We start from the raw sequence: 19917 nt of genomic DNA on the forward strand, positions 1-19917 counted from the left end.
GGTGATGAAACATATCCACACCTGCCTGAGGAGTGACCTTGATCCACTCCAGTGTGCCTACCATCACAAGTCAACTGCAGATGCCATTTCATTGACTCTTCACACAACCCAGGAACATGTGTACAGTGAAGATGCATGCATCAGGCTCTTACATTGACTACAGTTCTACATTCAATACAATCATTCCTTCAAATCTAATCAATAAGCTCCAACCCCTTGGCCTCAGTATCTCCTTGTGCAATTGGATCTTAGATTAAAACATAGAACATAGAATAGTACAGCACAGTACAGGCCCTTCAGCCCACATTGTTGTGCTGACCCTTAAAACCTGCCTCCCATACAACCCACCACCTTAAATTCCTCCATATACCTGTCTAGTAGTCTCCTAAATTTCACTAGTGTATCTGCGTCCACTACTGACTCAGGCAGTGTATTCCACATACCAACCACTCTCTGAGTAAAAATTCTTCCTCTAATATCCCCCTTGAACTTCCCATCCCTTACCTTAAAGCCATGCCCCCTTGTATTGAGCAGTGGTGCCCTGGGGAAGAAGCGCTGGCTATCCACTCTATCTAGTATACCTCTATCATGTCTCCTCTCATCCTCCTTCTCTCCGAAGAGTAAAGCCCTAGCTCCCTTAATCTCTGATCATAATCCATACTCTCTAAACCAGGCAGCATTCTGGTAAATCTCCCCTGTACCCTTTCCAATGCTTCCACATCCTTCCTATAGAGAGGCGACCAGAACTGGACACAGTACTCCAAGTGTGGCCTAATCAGAGTTTTATAGAGTCACATCATTACTTCGTGACTCTTAAACTCTATATCTCAACTTATGAAAGCTAACACCCCATAAGCTTTCTTAACTACCCTATCTACTTGTGAGGCAACTTTCAGGGATCTGTGGACATGTACCCCCAGATCCCTCTGCTCCTCCACACTACCAAGTATCCTGCCATTTACTTTGTACTCTGCCTTGGAGTTTGTCCTTCCAAAGTGTACCACCTCACACTTCTCCGGGTTGAACTCCATCTGCCACTTCTCAGCCCACTTCTGCATCCTATCAATGTTTCTGCAATCTTTGACAATCCTCTACACTATCTACAACACCATCAACCTTTGTGTCATCTGCAAACTTGCCAAACCGCCCTTCTACCCTCACATCCAGGTTATTAATAAAAATCACGAAAAGTAGAGGTCCCAGAACCGATCCCTGTGGGACACCACTTGACACAATCCTCCAATCTGAATGTACTCCCTCCACCACGACCCTCTGCCTTCTGCAAGCAAGCCAATTCTGAATCCACCTGGCCAAACTTCCCTGGATCCCATGCCTTCTGACTTTCTGAATAGGCCATGTGGAACCTTGTCAAATGCCTTACTCAAACCCATGTAGATCACATCCACTGCACTACCCTCATCTATATGCCTGATCACCTCCTCAAAGAACTCTATCAGGCTTGTTAGACACGATCTGCCCTTCACAAAGCCATGCTGATGGTCCCTGATGAGACCATGATTCTCTAAATGCCCATAGATCCTATCTCTAAGAATCTTTTCCAACAGCTTTCCCACCACAAATGTAAGGCCCACTGGTCTATAATCACCCGGACTATCCCTACCACCTTTTTTGAACAAAGGGACAAAATTCTCCTCCCTCCAATCCTCCGGTACCATTCCTGTGGACAACGAGGACATAAAGATCTTAGCCAGAAGTTCAGCAATCTCTTCCCTTGCCTCGTGGAGCAGCCTGGGGAATTTTTCGTCAGGCCCCTGGGACTTATCCATCCTAATGTATTTTAATAACTCCAACACCTCCTCTCCCTAATATCAACATGCTCCAGAACATCAACCTCACTCATATTGTCCTCACTGTCATCATAGTCAGGTGGAAGAAGGCAGCATACATGAGGTTTAGGAAGCAAGGATCAAATGGGTCGATTAAGGAATATAGGGTAGCAAGAAAGGAGCTTAAGAAGGGGCTGAGAAAAGCAATAAGGAGGCACGAGAAGGCCTTGGCAAGTAGGGTAAAGGAATACCACAAGACAGTCTTCAATTATGTGAAGAACAAAAGGATGACTGGAGTGAAGGGAGGACCAATTAGAGATAAAGGTGGGAAGATGTGCCTGGAGGCTGTGGAAGTGAGCGAGGTCCTCAATGAATATTTCTCTTTGGTATTTACCAATGAGAGGGAACTTGATGACACTGTTTTATCCCCCCTTGTTCAATCCCTTCCTACCTATGTTCGTGACACTTCTCACGCTCTGAAACTTTTCAATGATTTTAAGTTCCATAGCCCCCATCATGTTATTTTCACCATGGATGTCCAGTCCCTATATACTTCCATCCCCCATCAGGAAGGTCTCAAAGCTCTCCACTTCTTTTTGGATTCCAGACCTAACCAGTTCCCTTCTACCACCACTCTGCTCCGCCTAGCGGAATTAGTCCTTACTCTTAATAATTTCCCCTTTGGCTCCTCCCACTTCCTCCAAACTAAAGGCGTAGCCATGGGCACCTGTATGGGCCCCAGCTATGCCTGCCTTTTTGTTGGCTTTGTGGAACAATTGATGTTCCCAACCTATTCTGGTATCTGTCCCTCACTTTTCCTTCGCTACATCGACGACCGCATTGGCACTGCTTCCTGCACGCATGCCTCCAACTTTCACCCTGCCCTTAAGTTTACCTGGTCCATTTCCGACACCTCCCTCCCCTTTCTAGATCTTTCTGTCTCTATCTCTGGAGACAGCTTATCTACCGATGTCTACTATAAGCCTACTGACTCTCACAGCTATCTGAACTATTCCTCTTCTCACCCTGTCTCTTGCAAAAAGGCCATCCCCTTCTCACAATTCCTCTGTCTCCGCCACATCTGCTCTCAGGATGAGGCTTTTCATTCCAGGACAAGGGAGATGTCCTCCTTTTTTTAAAGAAAGGGGCTTCCCTTCCTCCACCATCAACTCTACTCTCAAACACATCTCCCCCATTTCACATACATCTGCTCTCGCTCCATCCTCCCGCCACCCCACTAAGAATAGGGTTCCCCTTGTCCTCACCTACCACCCCACCAGCCTCTGGGTCCAACATATTATTCTCTGTAACTTCCGCCACCTCCAACAGGATCCCACCACTAAGCACATCTTTCCCTCCCCCCGACCCCGCTTTCCGCAGGGATTGCTCCCTACGTGACTCCCTTGTCCATTCGTCCCCCTCATCCCTCCCCACCAATCTCCTTCCTGGCACTTATCCTTGTAAGCAGAACAAGTGCTACACATGCCCTTGCATTTCCTCCCTCACTACCATTCAGGGCCCAGACAATCCTTCCAGGTGAGGCGACAATTCACCTGAGTGTCGGCTGGGGTGATATAGTGCGTCCGGTGCTCCCGATGTGGCCTTCTATATATTGGCAAGACCTGACGCAGACTGGGAGATCGTTTTGCTGAACACCTACACTCTGTCTGCCAGAGAAAGCAGGATCTCCCAGTGGCCACACATTTTAATTCCACATCCCATTCCCATCCTGATAATTCTATCCTCGGCCTCCTTTACTGTAAAGATGAAGCCACACTCAGGTTGGAGGAACAACACCTTATATTCCGTCTGGGTACCCTCCAACCTGATGGCATGAACATCGACTTCTCAAACCTCTGCTAATGCCCCACCTCCCCCTCGCACCCCATCCGTCATTTATTTATATACACACATTCTTTTTCTCTCTCTCGTTTTTCTCCTTCTGTTCCTCCCACTATACCCCTTGCCCATCCTCTGGGCTTCCTCCCTCCCCCTTTTCTTTCTCCCTAGGCCTCTTGTCCCATGATCCCCCTCCCACTTTCAAATCTCTTACTAGCTCTTCTTTCAGTTAGTCCTGATGAAGGGTTTCGCCCCGAAACGTCGACTGTACCTCTTCCTACAGATGCTGCCTGGCCTGCTGCGTTCACCAGCAACTTTTACAAACGTTGGCGGTGTTGTAGACAGTGTAGAGGATTGTCGAAGATTGCAGAGAGACATTGATAGGATGCAGAAGTGGGCTGAGAAGTGGCAGATGGAGTTCAACCCAGAGAAGTCTGAGGTGGTACACTTTGGAAGGACAAACTCCAAGGCAGAGTACAAAGTAAGTGGCAGGATACTTGGTAGTGTGGAGGAGCAGAGGGATCTGGGGGTACATGTCCACAGATCCCTGAAAGTTGCCTCACAAGTAGATAGGGTAGTTAAGAAAGCTTATGGGGTGTTAGCTTTCATAAGTTGAGGGATAGAGTTTAAGAGTCATGAGGTAATGATGCAGCTGTATAAAACTCTGGTTAGGCCACACTTGGAGTACTGTGTCCAGTTCTGGTCGCCTCACTATAGGAAGGATGTGGAAGCATTGGAAAGGGTACAGAGGAGATTTACCAGGATGCTGCCTGGTTTAGAATGTATGGATTATGATCAGACATTAAGGGAGCTAGGGCTTTACTCTTTGGTGAGAAGGAGGATGAGAGGAGACATGATAGAGGTATACAAGATATTAAGAGGAATAGATAGAGTGGACAGCTAGCACCTCTTCCCCAGGACACCACTGCTCAATACAAGAGGACATGGCTTTAAGGTAAGGGGTGGGAAGTTCAAGGGGGATATTAGAGGAAGGATTTTTACTCAGAGAGTGTTTGGTGTGTGGAATACACTGCCTGAGTCAGTGGTGGAGGCAGATACACTAGTGAAATTTAACAGACTACTAGACAGATATATAGAGGAATTTAAGGTGGGGGGTTATGTGGGATGCAGGGTTTGAGGGTCGGTACATTGTGGGCCGAAGGGCCTGTACTGTGCTGTACTATTCTATATTCTATGTTAAAATAAATCTCAGGGTTGTATATGGTGAAATATATGTACTTTGATAATAAAGTGGGCAGGATGGTAGCACAGTGGTTAGCACAACTCTTTATAGTATATGCAACCAGGGTTCAATTCCCACTGCTCCCCATAAAGCATTTGTACTTTCTCCCCATGACCACACGGGTTTCCTCTGGGTGCTTTACGATTTCCTCCTACAATCCAAAGACATACCGGCACACCGGCTAATTTGTTATTGTGAATCATTCTGTAATTAGACAACCAATAAATTAGGTGATTGCTAGGCACTGTGGCTTGAAGGTTCGGAGGGGCTTACTCCTCGCTGAATCTCAAAATATTAAAAAAAATATTATTTTTAATTTTTCAGTGATTTTTGGTAGGAACCTTGTCAAATGCTGAAATTCAAAGCAATGCACCATTTGGTCACTTCGGTCAATTCTTCTTCGAAAAAAAAAAGAACTTGATAAGTTTTTCAGCCACAATTTTGTTGATTCTACTTAATTAATGATTATTTCTCATATATTTCCATCAATAGATATCAGGCCAATTGCCTACAGTTACCCTGCTTTTTGTCTTCTTCTCTTTCGAAGTACCTGTATGGATTTCACAATAAATCCATACTGGACCCCAAGAAAGGGAGTTTGTGGAGTCCCTCCAAGATAGATTCTTAGAACAGCTTGTACTGGAGCCTACCAGAGAGAAGGCAATTCTAGGTTTAGTGTTGTGCAATGAACCGGATTTGATCAGGGTACTCGAGGTAAAGGAGCCATTAGGAGGTAGTGACCATAATATGGTAAGTTTTAATCTACAATTTGAGAGGGAGAAGGGAAACTCGGAAGTGTCAGTATTACATTTGAACAAAGGGAACTATGGTGCTATGAGGGGGGAGCTGGCCAAAGTTCAATGGAACAATACCCTAGCAGGGATGACAGTGGAACAGCAATGGCAAGTGTTTCTGGGAATAATGCGGAAGGTGCAGGATCAGTTCATTTCAAAGAGGAAAAAAGATCTTAAGGGGAGTAAGGGGAGGCCGTGGCTGATAAGGGAAGTAATGGACAGTATAAAAATAAAAGAGAAGTATAACATAGCAAAGACGAGTGGGAAGCCGGAGGATTGGGAAACTTTTAAAGAGCAACAGAAGGTAACTAAAAAGGCAATATGCGGAGAAAAGATGAGGTACGAAGGTAAACTAGCCAAGAATATAAAGGAGGATAGTAAAAGCTTCTTTAGGTATGTGAAAAGGAAAAAAAAATAGTTAAGACCAAAATTGGGCCCTTGAAGACAGAAACAGGTGAATTTATTATGGGGAACAAGGAAATGGCAGACGAGTTGAACAGGTACTTTGCATCTGTCTTCACTCGGGAAGACACAAACAATCTCCCAAATATAATAGTGGCCAAAGGACCTAGGTTAATGGATGAACTGAAGGAAATTTATATTAGACAGGAAATGGTGTTGGATAGACTGTTGGGTCTGAAGGCTAATAAATCCCCTGGACCTGATGGTCTGCATCCCAGGGTACTTAAGGAGATGGCTTTAGAAATTGTGGACGCATTGGTAACCATTTTCCAATGTTCTATAGATTCAGGATCAGTTCCTGTGAATTGGAGGGTGGCTAACGTTGTCCCTCTCGTCAAGAAGGGAGGAAGAGAGATAAACAGGGAACTATAGACCGGTTAGCCTGATGTCGGTGGTGGGAAAGATACTGGAGTCAATTATAAAAGAGGAAATTACGAGACATCTGGATAGCAATAACAGGATTGGTCCAAGTCAGCATGGATTTACGAAGGGGAAATCGTGCTTGACTAATCTTCTGGAATTTTTTGAGGATGTAACTATGAAAATGGACAAGGGAGAGCCAGTGGATGTAGTGTATCTGGACTTCCAGAAAGCCTTTGATAAAGTCCCACATAGGAGATTAGTGGGCAAAATTAGGGCGCATGGTATTGGGGGGCAGAGTACTGACATGGATTGAAAATTGGCTGGCTGACAGAAAACAAAGAGTAGCGATTAACGGGTCCCTTTTGGAATGGCAGGCGGTGACCAGTGGGGTACCGCAGGGTTCAGTGCTGGGACCGCAGCTGTTTACAATATACATTCATGATTTAGATGAGGGAATTAGAAGTAACATTAGCAAATTTGCTGATGACACAAAGCTGGGTGGCAGTGTGAAATGTGAGGAGGATGTTATGAGAATGCAGGGTGACTTGGATAGGCTGGGTGAGTGGGCAGATGCACGGCAGATGCAGTTTAATGTGGATAAATGTGAGATTATCCACTTTGGTGGTAAGAACAGGAAGGCAGATTATTATCTAAATGGAGTCAAGTTAGGAAAATGGGAAGTACAACAAGATCTAGGTGTTCTTGTACATCAGTCACTGAAAGCAAGCATGCAAGTACAGCAGGCAGTGAAGAAAACTAATGGCATGCTGGCCTTCATAACAAGTGAAATTGAGTATAAGAGCAAAGAGGTCCTTCTGCAGCTGTACAGGACCCTGGTGAGACCACACCTGGAGTACTGTGTGCAGTTTTGGTCTCCAAATTTGAGGAAGGACATTCTTGCTGTTGAGGGAGTGCAGCATAGGTTCACAAGGTTAATTCCCGGGATGGCGGGACTGTCATATGTCAAAAGATTGGAGCAACTGGGCTTGTATACTCTGGAATTTAGAAGGCTGAAAGGGGATCTCATTGAAACATATAAGATTATTAAGGGATTAGACACGCTGGAGGCAGGAAGTATGTTCCCGCTGATGGGTGAGTCCAGAACCAGATGCCACAGTTTAAGAATAAGGGGTAGGCCATTTAGAATGGAGTTGAGGAAAAACTTTTTCACCCAGAGAGTAGTGGATATATGGAATGCTCCGCCCCAGAAGGCCGTGGAGGCCAAGTCTCTGGTTGCTTTCAAGAAAGAGATGGATAGAGCTCTTAAAGATAGCAGAATCAAAGGTTATGGAGATAAGGCAGGAACTGGATACTGATTGTGGATGATCAGCCATGATCACAGTGAATGGCGGTGCTAGCTCAAAGGGCCGAATGGCCTACTCCTGCACCTATTGTCAATTGTCTATTAATAAGTTTTCCAAACCTCTTATTCCTCTAAAATCTTACAAAGACTGCATTTACTAACTTAGTAGCCACTTCTTTTAGGGTACTAGAATGTAAGCTATCTGTGCAACAGACAATATCTGCCTTTAGACTCCTAGGTGCCTAATACCATTTCTCTAGGGATGTTGATGGTGCTTATTTCCACATTGCATCATTCAGTATTAGTAAGCTATTTGCCACAAGTTTACCAGAAAGATATTTTGCATCAGACTAATTTCTCTGCCACATGACTATTGCACGAGTCTCATTGTATAAGACTAACACATTTACTTAAGACTGCTCTCTTTTCATATATTTTAATGTTCTTGTTGTCTTTCTTTATTATCCCTCTCTAGTTTGCATTTATTTTTGCTTCATCTTTTTGCCCTCCATTGCTGAATTCTGAACTTATCCTAGTATTTGACCACACTGTTAACTTTTGCATCCTTATACATTTTCTCTTTCAACTTCATACCCTCCTTCACAACGAACAAAACAGAAAGTGTTGGAGATACTCAGGTCAAGGCAACATCTGTTGAATTCTTTTAAATGAATCACATTAAAGGTGCAATCTAAATAGAGGCTAAAAACTTAAGAAATAATAGAAGAGCTCTCAGTGCATGATACACCATTCGTTAAGACAGAAACATAGAAAACCTGCAGCACAATACAGGCTCTTCGGCCAACAATGCTGTGCCGAACATGTACTTACTTTAAAAATTACCTAAGGTTACCCATAGCCCTCTATTTTTCTAAGTTCCATGTACAGTACCTATCCAGAAGTCTCTTAAAAGACCCTGTTATATCTGCCTCCACCACTGTCACCGGCAGCCCATTCCACGCATTCACTACTCTGCGTAAAAAACTTACCCCTGACATCTCCTCTGTACCCACTTCCAAGAACCTTAAAACTGTGCCTTCTCGTGTTAGCCATTTCAGCCCTGGGAAAAATCCTCTGACTATCGACACGATCAATGCCTCTCATCTTATACACCTCTATCAGGTCACCTCTCCTCTTCCGTCGTTCCAAGGAGAAAAGGCCTAGTTCACTCAACCTATTCTCATAAGGCATGCTCTCCAACCCAGGCAAAATCCTTGTAAATCTCCTCTGTACCCTTTCCATAGTTTGCACATCCTTCCTGTAATGAGGTGACCAGAACTGAGCACAGTCAAGTCAAGTCACTTTTTATTGTCATTTCAACCATAAACTTCTGGTACAGTACACAGTAAAAACGAAACAATGTTCCTCCAGGACCATGGTGCTACATGAAACAACACAAAACTACACTAAACTAAGTGAGACAACACAAGGTCACATTAGACTCCGTAAAACAACACAAAAACTACACCAGACGACAGACCTACACAGGACGACACAGTGCACAAAACAGAGCAGGGCAGTACAATAAATAATAAACAAGACAATAGGCACAGTAGAGGACAAATTACAATATAATAATAAATGATGTAGATGTCAGTCTAGACGCTGGGTATTAAGGAGTCTGATGGCTTGGGGGAAGAAACTGTTGCAGATCTGGTCGTGAGAGCGCGAATGTTTCAGAACGTTTTGCCAGATGGTAGGAAGGAGAAGAGTTTGAACGAGGGGTACGTGGGGTCCTTCACAATGCTGTTGGCTTTACAGGTATTCCAAGTGGGGTCGGACCAGGGTTCTATATAGCTGTAACATTACCTCTCGGCTCTTAAACTCAATCCTACGGTTGATGAAGGCCAATACACCGTATGCCTTCCTAACCACTGAGACAATCTGTGCAGCAGTTTTGAGTGTCTTATGGACTCGGACCCCAAGATCCCTCTGATCCTCCACACTACCCAGAAGTTTATCATTAGTACTATATTCTGCCATCATATTTGACCTACCAAAATGAACCACCTCACGCTTATCTGGTTGAACTCCATTTGCCACTTCTCAGCCCAGTTTTGCATCCTATTGATGTCCTGCTGTAAACTCTGATAGTCCTCCACACTATCCACACATCCCCAACTTTTGCGTCATCTGTAAATTTACTAACCCATCCCTCCATTTCCTCATCCAGGTCATTTATAAAAACCATGAAGAGAAGGGGTTCCAGAACAGATCCCTGAGGCACACCACTGGTCATCAACCTCCATGCAGAATATGACCCATCTACAAGCACCCTTTGCCTTCTGTGGGCAAGCCAATTCTGGATCCACAAAGCAAGGTCCCTTTGGATCCCATGCCTCCTTACTTTCTCAATAAGCCCTGCATGGGGTACCTTATCAAATGCCTTGCTGAAATCCATATACACAACATCTACTGCACTACCTTCATTAATATGTTTAGTCATATCCTCAAAAAATTCAATCAGACTCGTAAGGCCCTTTGACAAAGTCATGCTGACTATTCCTAATCATATAATGCCTCTCCAAATGTTCATAAATCCTGCTTCTCAGGATCTTCTCCAACAGCTTATCAACCACTGAAGTAAAGCTCACTGGTCTATAATTTTTAATTATCTCTACTCTCTTTCTTGAATAAGGGAACAGCATCTGCAACCCTCCAATCCTCCGGAACCTCTCCTGTCCCATTGATATTGCAAAGATCATCGCCAGAGGCTTAGCAATCTCCTCCCTCGCCTCCCACAGTAGTCTGGGGTACACCTCATCCGGTCCCGGTGACTTATCCAACTTGATGCTTTCCAAAACTTCCAGCACATCCTTTTTTCTTAATGTCTATATGCTTAAGCTTTTCAGTCTGCTGTAAGTCATCCCTACAATTGCCAAGATCCTTTTCTGTCATGAACACCGAAGCAAAGAATTCATTAAGTACCTCTGCTATCTCCTTTGGTTCCATACATACTTTTCCACTGTCACACTTGATTGGTCCTATTCTCTCACGTCTTATCCTTGGCTGATCTTTTATTTTATCATTTCTCTGCAGTATAACCACATCCTTCTATTTCCATAATATCCATCTATCCATTTGTTATTATTGTTAGGTGCCCTTAGTCATTTCCTAGGACTAGATTCACAAACTCCTCATTGAATCAATGATACAATGACCTAGATACTGCATTGTTATCATTTACTACATTGTTATCATTACATTTACATAATATTTCCATTACGATAACAATTCTGACAATATTACGACCTTAGGGCTTTGCATTTCCCTCTAATTGACTATAATATTTTTTTTCTTGATCTCATTTCCTTTGTGGAGAAAAATATATAAAAAATGTAAGGAATATTAAATATCATTAGAGAGATTCCTCTATAAATTGTATGCAATGATCTTTGCAAGTGTATTGAAGTCTGACAAAAACTCTTGCAATCCACCACTTTGGACAGTTTCAAAAGCAGGAACAACGCTAAAAAATTCATTTTATTAAGAATAATATAACCACATAATATGGCCCACTGAAAACTTGAAAGGAAAACTGAACTAGCTAAAAAATATTAACAGCAGTATCATACATTTAATTTTTTAAAAATCTTCACTGGTCACAGTGTTGCATGCTGCATTTCTACAAAGCAAAATCAAATTCTCTGAAGAAAGTCAGGTGATACCTACCCACAAAGTGAGTGGGTGGAAGCAGGCAGAAGGCACCCCAATACTTCCAAAGATCTGTTCAGAGTGGCTCTGACAAAGTCTGAACAACCAGCTTGCCTGGAGTTTTTCAATGCCAAACTACCTTAGGCTAAAGGGATCAGGGATAAATTCTGATCATGAATGAATCAATATGGTTATTGATTGTATTATCAAGGGTTTAAACCAGTGTCAAAAACAATATGAAATGTGAAGTCTTAAGCTTACTTTACTTTTAATCAGACTTTGATCTCAAAATTCTAAAGCACCCTGAAACATACAATGACGTTCTGGAAGAGTTCAAGACCAGTTGTTTGTAGAATTGCAGTGAATTAACTTTACACACAGGTACCTTCTATAAAACTATATGAAATTATATTCCCCCAAAAGTCCAGCAAAACTTTGAACTAACAAGGCTTTTGAACAATATTTAAAGTCTCTTTGTCCAAGTATATTTAAATTATTAAAAGATAAAGTTTTATTTCCTATACATATATATTGCTGGACTCAGTGGATCGCATGTGCAGCACATGCTCATATAAATGAGTGACAATTCCCTCCAGAAACACTAGCTGTGAATCCAGCTCAATCTCATCTTCTGTGCATCAGCATAGTAGCTTTAGCATTTGCACAAAAGCAGTTGGATTCTCTCTTCATATGATTAACAGCTTCATGATCACCATTATTCCATCCTACTATCCAATCACAAGTGAGCCGGTATTTCCTATGGTTCATTAACATAGATGAAATTGAACTGTAAGGTGCCAGTCTAGAACATTCCACAATCACATGTTAATTCAATTACCCTGTCTCAAACTGAGTTCAAAAGGCAGATAACATCAGAATAACTGTGCTGAGCTTCAACCCCTAAATTTTATCTATTTCTAACATTACTTCTTTGTAGCTCATACTCATCTGGTACAATGGACCAGCTCAGTCAATGTCACATCTACCATCATTCTTCAATCCTCTTCAGTTTTTTTTAACCTAAGTCAACATGATCCATCAAGTAAACATGGCATTTTTAATCCAGTCTTCAAGACATGTAATTGCTTATATTGAATTTCATCTTACCAGGGCTTTGGACTTCTTTTCCATCTTTTCATAGCTCATTAGTTTTCACATTAAACACTCCATCTTCAGAATGATCCGCATTGGTTTCTAAATCACTGTCCATTGTGTGGGTTAGAAGCAATAATAAATACGTGAGGATTCCCTAATCCAGGATCTCCAATCCAAGAAACAAGAATCAGTTATTCAAATGCAGCCTAAAATTCAATATCTTATGAACCACAATGGATGATATCCTTGCTTCAAATCATGAATAACTAGATGGAAAATACTTTTTTTTCTAGATCACTGGAGCAACTTCTTTTGTGGGGGGAAAAAACAAGTTTATGAAGAGAATATTTGTGAGGAGAAAAACAGAATTGATGGGCTAATGACCTTACATCAGAACTGATGAAAGCTCACTGGCCTGAAGATCTCAGCATATCACGGAAAGCAGCCTCCCCATCATGAACTTTGTCTACACGCTAACTGCTTCAGTAAAGAAGCCAAATAATCAAAGACCCCACCCACCCCAGACAGTCTCTCTTCTTCCACTACCCACCAAGCATAAGACAAAAGCGCAAAAGCACATACAATCTCAAAGCTTTCCACCATACTGATGTAAGGCTACTGAACGACTGCAGCCTCAGCCATCTCAAGCTTGTGGTTACATGTCACTTTAACTCCCCTTTGCACTTCTACACCAACCTATCTATCCTGGCATCCTCCTTTGCTGCAAGAAGCCAAACTCCAATTGAAGAAAATCTCATTGCCAGGTAACTTACACCCCAGTTGTTGTTCTACACACTCACCCATCCACCTAGATTTGTTCATGCCTACCATCCCCTCTCCCTCCCATTTACTCATTATCCCCTCCCCATCTGGTTCCACCTTCAGTAAGCAGCTTCTACTCCCCTCCCCCACTTGGTGCTAAATATTAGTAACCCTTGTTCTTCCCTCCGTCTTTCTCAATTCAAAACATCCACTTGGATCGTTTGCCTCCGAAGATGCTGCTTGACCCCCACAAGTTCTTCTCGCATACTGGGCAATCTGTTAAATTTTTAGATGCCTGAATTCATCCAGGATTTTAAAATTAAACAATATCAATTGCTCGAGTTTCCCAATGCCATGACAGACACTCCCCTTTATTTCTGCTGTAAATAATGTAATTTCCAGCATAAACTCAGATATGGTTTGTTTCTATATTTTCAATAATATTTTCCTGCTGCGACCCATGTTTAATTTTTATTCTTCTTTATATAAGAGTTGGAAGATATGGACATATTTGATATATTTATCAATACTTCAGATTGGAAAGAAACAAAACTGACATTTACCCCTGCATAAACATTTCCTTGGATTTAAAGTATTCTATATATTATGTAATGATTCCAAAAATTTAAAAGTCCGTTCAATATTTCATAAGATTTTACATTATCTGCTTAAAAATCACAATCCTTATGAAAGAGTAATATACATACCACCCAAAGTGGAATAGGCATTTGTCCAAGGAGTAAATTTTTTAAAACAAGCCTACTGTAAGACAACTTTGAAAGTTAATCAAAATCTGCATTGGCTGAAGTCTGATAGCAAATTGCCAAGCCACAGAAAGAACAGTATGATAAGAAATACAAAGGAAACATTCCTACATGCCATTTCCTTCCATAAGATAGCATTCTAATTTTATAGAGTTAAGTATATAGTTCTACAAATACTGTAATTACTATGTTTTTTTCAAAGGTGCACCAAATGCATCTCTCCACTCATGAGGAATTTGACATTGTTTAATATTATAAGCGTGGTTTTATGCATTTCCTTTTCAATTATGTACCATTATATCAAGCCTTAATACACAATTTCAAGCCTCAATACATGATTTGAATTTCAATGTTTTAATAAGCCCAGATCATGACAAAAGTACATGAGCACACACTGATGATAAAAATCACGATAAAAGCACACTGGCTCCACTAGATCTTTTTCCATTAAATAAACTGCATGTTTCACAAACTCAGATGAAACAAATGAAAGTTACAAAGGCAATTTGAACTTAGCAATTGCAAAATAGGTAGTGATCTATACAGACCAAAATACTAGAGTGAAAAATAAAGTTGAAAAAATGATGGAAGTTGAACGCTAAAATATCATCACATGCCGTCATAAACAGATTTCCTCACCGAGATGTTTCTCTTGTAACTTGTGTAAATTGATAACAAACTCAAATGCGTTTGCACAACCCTGCTGCATATTTGAAGGACTGCTCCAAGTTCTGGTTGCATTTTAGCCCAACAATTCTCATCTTTGGACAGCTGGGATGGAAGTGACAGGCCGTTTGCAGGGCACCCATGCGGGTGTGCTCTTGGAGCTGGCCAAAGGTGATTTCCACAAGTTACTGCAGTAGGCCAAAAAATCTCTGTCCAAGCAGATGCCCATCTCTTTTCAGAGGATATCATCCTTGCCCAGTGAGCACACTATGCTTACTGATTCACTGGAGGCCTTCTGGGATTGGTGGACACTGCAGGGGTAGAAGTACATCCTGGTCAGCAAAGAATTAAAATTGTTACATGAAATGAAAATAAGTATCACAGTTTCAAGAGGAAGAGCTACACTTAAGGGTCTACCTGCAATGCACCTAAATTAGTTGACAAATGTGTTTAAACTTGACGACCAATTTACCTTTACAAATAGAAGGTAATTGATGTGTTAAAACTAGGTTATAGAATAAGATTACTTGGTATGTAAATGCTAACTTCAATATTCTAAAATTTATAAATGAAGAATATGTTCAGAAATAAAAGTGAAATGGAAGAACAAGTAATTCCTCCAATTTGAATTGTGTCATCACATCACCAATCAACACAAGTGTATCACTACCTGACACAATGTGGACGAATGAGACTTAACTTCAGAACAAGAAGTAGAAAAGACGATTTATTATTCATAACTGAAGTTATAGATTCAACGGAGGAAAAAAACTGCACAGATTGTAGCTGGAATGTGCAAGTATCTGTATTGAAAACTAGTTTAAAACTTCATCTTTTTGAAAAAAGGATACATTCGTAGAGCTCCTGTGCGGCACCCAATGGCAAGAATTTTTTGTACTGGATCAAAAGCTAAGGCCGTCGGTTGGCAGGGGAAGCCATGGCGCACGGTCTGCAAAATAAGAAGTGGGACCAAAGGATAAATTTTAAATGATTTTGTACCTTTGTCACTCTAGTAATATATTGCACATTAAAAGCTCGTATCTATCATAGGCTTTCAAAAATTCTTTTAAATAACAGAAGACATTTACAGGGCAGTAGCAGACCTTGCAGGACAACTGATCCTTAAGAATACTTATGCACACCCCCCCCCCACCACCAAACCTCCTGTTAACATTTTTTCCATATGCTTACCTTCTTTCAATGCAAGTACATCTATGCTAGTTACCACTACTATCCATGGTGAGAAAGGTCGATTCTTACTACACTGTGGGAAATGCACTCAGAGGCCACTTTATCAGCTACCTCCTGCACCTATAAAGTGGCCACTGAGTATGTGTGCATGGTCTTCTCCTGCTGTAGCCCATCCACTTCAAGGTTCAATGTGTTGTGCTTACAGAGATGCTCTTCTGCAAACCATTATTGGTTATTTGAGTTACAGTGACTTTCCTGTCAGCTTGAACCAGTCTGGCCATTCTCCTCTGATCTCTCTCATTAACTAGCATTTTCACCTACAGAACTGCCAATCACCACTAGGTGCTTTTTTTTTTGCTTTTTGGCACCATTCTCTGTAAACTCTAAGAGACTGTTACGTGTGAAAATCCCAGAAGATCAGCAGTTCCTGAGAATAATTAAATAATCTCATCAGGCACCAACTATCATCCCATGATCAAAGTTACTTAGATCACATTTCTTCCTCTTTCTGATGTTTGGTCTGAACAACAACTGAACCTCTTGACCATGTCTGCATGCTTTTATGCATTAGGTTGTCTCCGCATGTTTGACTGATTCGATACTTGTCTTATTGAGCAAGTGTACAGATGTGCCTAATTGAGTGGCCACTAAGTATAATGCTCCCTTGAACCCAATGTTGTTGTCCTAATTTTGCAATAGCTAGTTCTGGTACAATTGGGAACAGTAGCTCCACAATTACACTATCAAATTTTATGAATTTTAAGCTTCTTATCAGGTCACCACTCAGTGTAAACAGTTCTAGCCCATTCACTTTTTCCTGATTGGTATATTCGTAAACCTTTGATCACCTGCCATCTAAGAGTTCAGAAATCCTAATGGTTCAACATCTGGCTCATCAGTTCGTACTCCCTTTAACATAGAGAGGCTCTAATTCTTGCACTCCCTTTAAACATACCACGTTTGTTTAAATAAAAGTTCAATACCACTTTAAACATCTAAAAATGTGAATTACAAGCGTTGGAGTATTAAGAGTATTAATAACATCCAATTATCCAGAAAATGTGCAAGTCCAGCGCTGCCAGGACACTCAGCATGTGGATTAACAGTTTTACTGTAACCTCTTAATCATCTTTACAAAACTAAAATGGGCATCTTTTTTGATGCATCTATTCTATATAATCAAGATCAGACTGAATTGCAAAAATCTTTGTGGAATGATATTTATAACTCAAATCTCAATATGCTTCAATGTTCTTTTCCAAAGAGTATATGATTACCTTGCTCTTCCTACCAATTAAGCCACTTACCTTATCTATATTAATCATTTGCTAATTGCTCCTCAGTCTGCATGTTTATTTGTCTTGTACTTTGTTGCATTCCTCACTGCAGCTTCCAAGTTTGAATACTCTATGAAAATTGTGGTTCCAGTACCAGTTCAAATCATTTATACCAAAGATGAACAACAGTGATTTTACCCTTAATCCTTACTTCACTTTTCAATGTTTCTCTACCGGACACTTGGGTCAATGTGTTCTCAACAAAGTCTACTATTGGAAATCTTTTGAGGCTCTGCTAAAAATCCAAATGTTTTTGACTCTTCTATATCCTTCCTATTACTGCAAACAGATATTTATATTTTGCATGTTTCCATAAATGCTACTTAATACTATTTGGTTTTACAGAACTTGACGAATTTTTTTTAGGTTTTTTTTGTATCACAGTTCAGCATTTCACAAACAGATTTCAGCTCAACGATTCATAGGATACCTTTAATAATATCATTTTCTGTTTAATGAGATTGTATTCCATAACCTGGTTCAGTCCATTGATTATATTCATCTGCACTGATTCACCCCAGATTTAATAGAAGATTGTTTGAGAAAAGTTCATGCATCATCATATCTAACACATAGAAAAAGCATGAATTCTCAAGCCTGCGTTGACTCTCAGAACAGCAACTGACCAATAGTTCAATTTGGTAACCCAACCCGATTTCTTTATTTATGTGCCTTCCCAATATCCTAACTTACTAAATCACTCATCCAGACATCCCACCTCTCCCGGAACTTCCGGGAGTCTCCCGCATATTAATAGTGGCTCCCTGATGCCCGCAAATTATATACAATATCACGGAAATCAATTTTTTTGAGAGCGAGAGCGAGAAAAGCAAGAGAGAGCGCGCGCGCGAGAGAGAGCGAGAAAGCAAGTGAGAGCGCGCGAGCGAGAGCGCTTGAGAGAGAGAGCGAGAGAACGAGAACGCGAGAGAGCGGGCCATTGCAGAGTGTTCAAAAAAATATATAAAACATATGTCACCCCAGACTACACTAAAGTGCACCCCTGCCTAATAGGGGTCAAAATAATGACAGTGTTGCTCGCTGCACTGTTTGCAACAGTGACTTTTCTATTGCCCATGGTGGATTAAGACTGTAAAAGATGTGTTGAGGTGAGTTTAACAGGTGTCATTCGTTCATTAGCATAGCTAACGTTATTTAAACTAGCTGGCCAGCTGCTAAGGAGCTGCTCTATTGCAGACATCCCACCTGTCCCGCCAGAAGTCTCCCTCAAATTGATGGTGCTACCTCCCTGAAATGAGTTTTTGCAGGGTGGGATGTCTGCTCATCAAATAATGATGTCTGTTTCCACCTTCCTTTTATTACTGTCCTTCTTGAATTTTCCCCTTTTCTCTCATCTGCTATAATTCCCCATTTTTGCTTTCTTACCCCACTTCCCTTTTAATGGGTACTTTTTCCCTTCAATTATCCCCTTTCCTGCAGACTGGCCCAAATTTACTCCATGCAAAAAAGGTCAGTACTCATTTTTCCATTTGTTGATGTCCCTAATCCTACAATGAAAAAAAAAAGGATTTCCCATTTACCACACATCCAAATTTTAAACCTGTGTTTAAATCCAATGCCAGAGAATTTATAACCAAGCTTTTGAAATTCTGAGCACTGGACTTTGCATTACGGAATCAAAGTACTGCAATAAAAAAAGTCACAGTCTCATATGGTAAGATAAATATGATTAAAATCTCTCACCGAAATGAGACTGAAACAAATTAAAGCACACAGAACTCAATCCTTATACATTACTCATAGATTTCACTTTCTGAATACTTTGGAGTGCATCTTATGGGTTTTAGGATGCTGATGATGAAAATCACCATGAAATTTCCCTATCTCACGCTTCTTTTGAAATCACCTATATTTGTTATTTCAATTCATAATTCAAGTCAGAATAATGGATGCCAAGATTAAGGAAGGCATTTTTGTTGGTCCACAAATCAAACAGGTAATTTGAAGAACTTTTAGTGGGACCAGAAAATCACATGAAAGGCATTCAAGGATGTTGTTGAATTTTTTTCTTGGCAGCTACACAGCACCAATATGGCTGGTTGACGACATGCTGCAAGCATACAAAACCATGAACTGCAACATGTCACAAAAGATTCTTTTTTCGCATTCTTATTTCGATTTTTTCCCTGTAAATCTTGGCGCAGTCAGTGACAAGCATGGTGAAAGGTTTCACTGTGGTCATGGAAATGCTATCAGGGAAACTGGAGTCCACCAATCCTGGCTGACTATAAATTGGACACTTAAGTGAGAAGACTCAGACACTGAAAATCATCAACAGAACATGTTTAGCTTAGTTGAACTACTGCAAAGCATCAGCAGCATTATGCAATTAAATGCGTTATAGTCAATAAAAGTGAATTATTGTTTCTCCAAATTCTTACATGATACAAGCAGTCTGAAATCATATTGTGTTCAGCTTCAAGCTGTCTATCATAAAAAAAATTCTGAGGAAGCAACACTTTCAAAAAAAATTGTTGTCCAGTGTTATCTATCAGTAAATATCTGTAACCAACTCCTTCAACAGTAATTAATAATTAGCTCATAGTTGTAGGGAAAATTTTTGCTATTCATATAATCACCTAGATAATGTGTAAAATATGATTATGGCTAATTAAAACTAAAAAAGAAATAGATGTAGA

General features: G+C 40.9%; 1 protein-coding gene across 9 annotated transcripts in view; it reads right to left on the reverse strand.

Annotated features, from left to right (window-relative positions):
- Nucleotides 1–19917, reverse strand: part of stxbp5l (syntaxin binding protein 5L) — a 348597-nt gene that overhangs the window by 287591 nt on the left and 41089 nt on the right. For all 9 annotated transcript variants that reach the window (XR_010018308.1, XM_063050648.1, XM_063050644.1 and 6 more), the window contains exon 2: nt 15584–15681. Coding sequence is in view for 8 of the 9 variants with exons in the window: in XM_063050648.1 (XP_062906718.1) it covers nt 15584–15681 (98 nt within the window). In the remaining variant the exon portion in view is untranslated. The remainder of the gene's footprint in view (nt 1–15583; nt 15682–19917) is intronic.

This window comes from Mobula hypostoma, chromosome 6, assembly GCF_963921235.1.
Source record: "Mobula hypostoma chromosome 6, sMobHyp1.1, whole genome shotgun sequence".
Taxonomy (NCBI): domain Eukaryota; kingdom Metazoa; phylum Chordata; class Chondrichthyes; order Myliobatiformes; family Myliobatidae; genus Mobula; species Mobula hypostoma.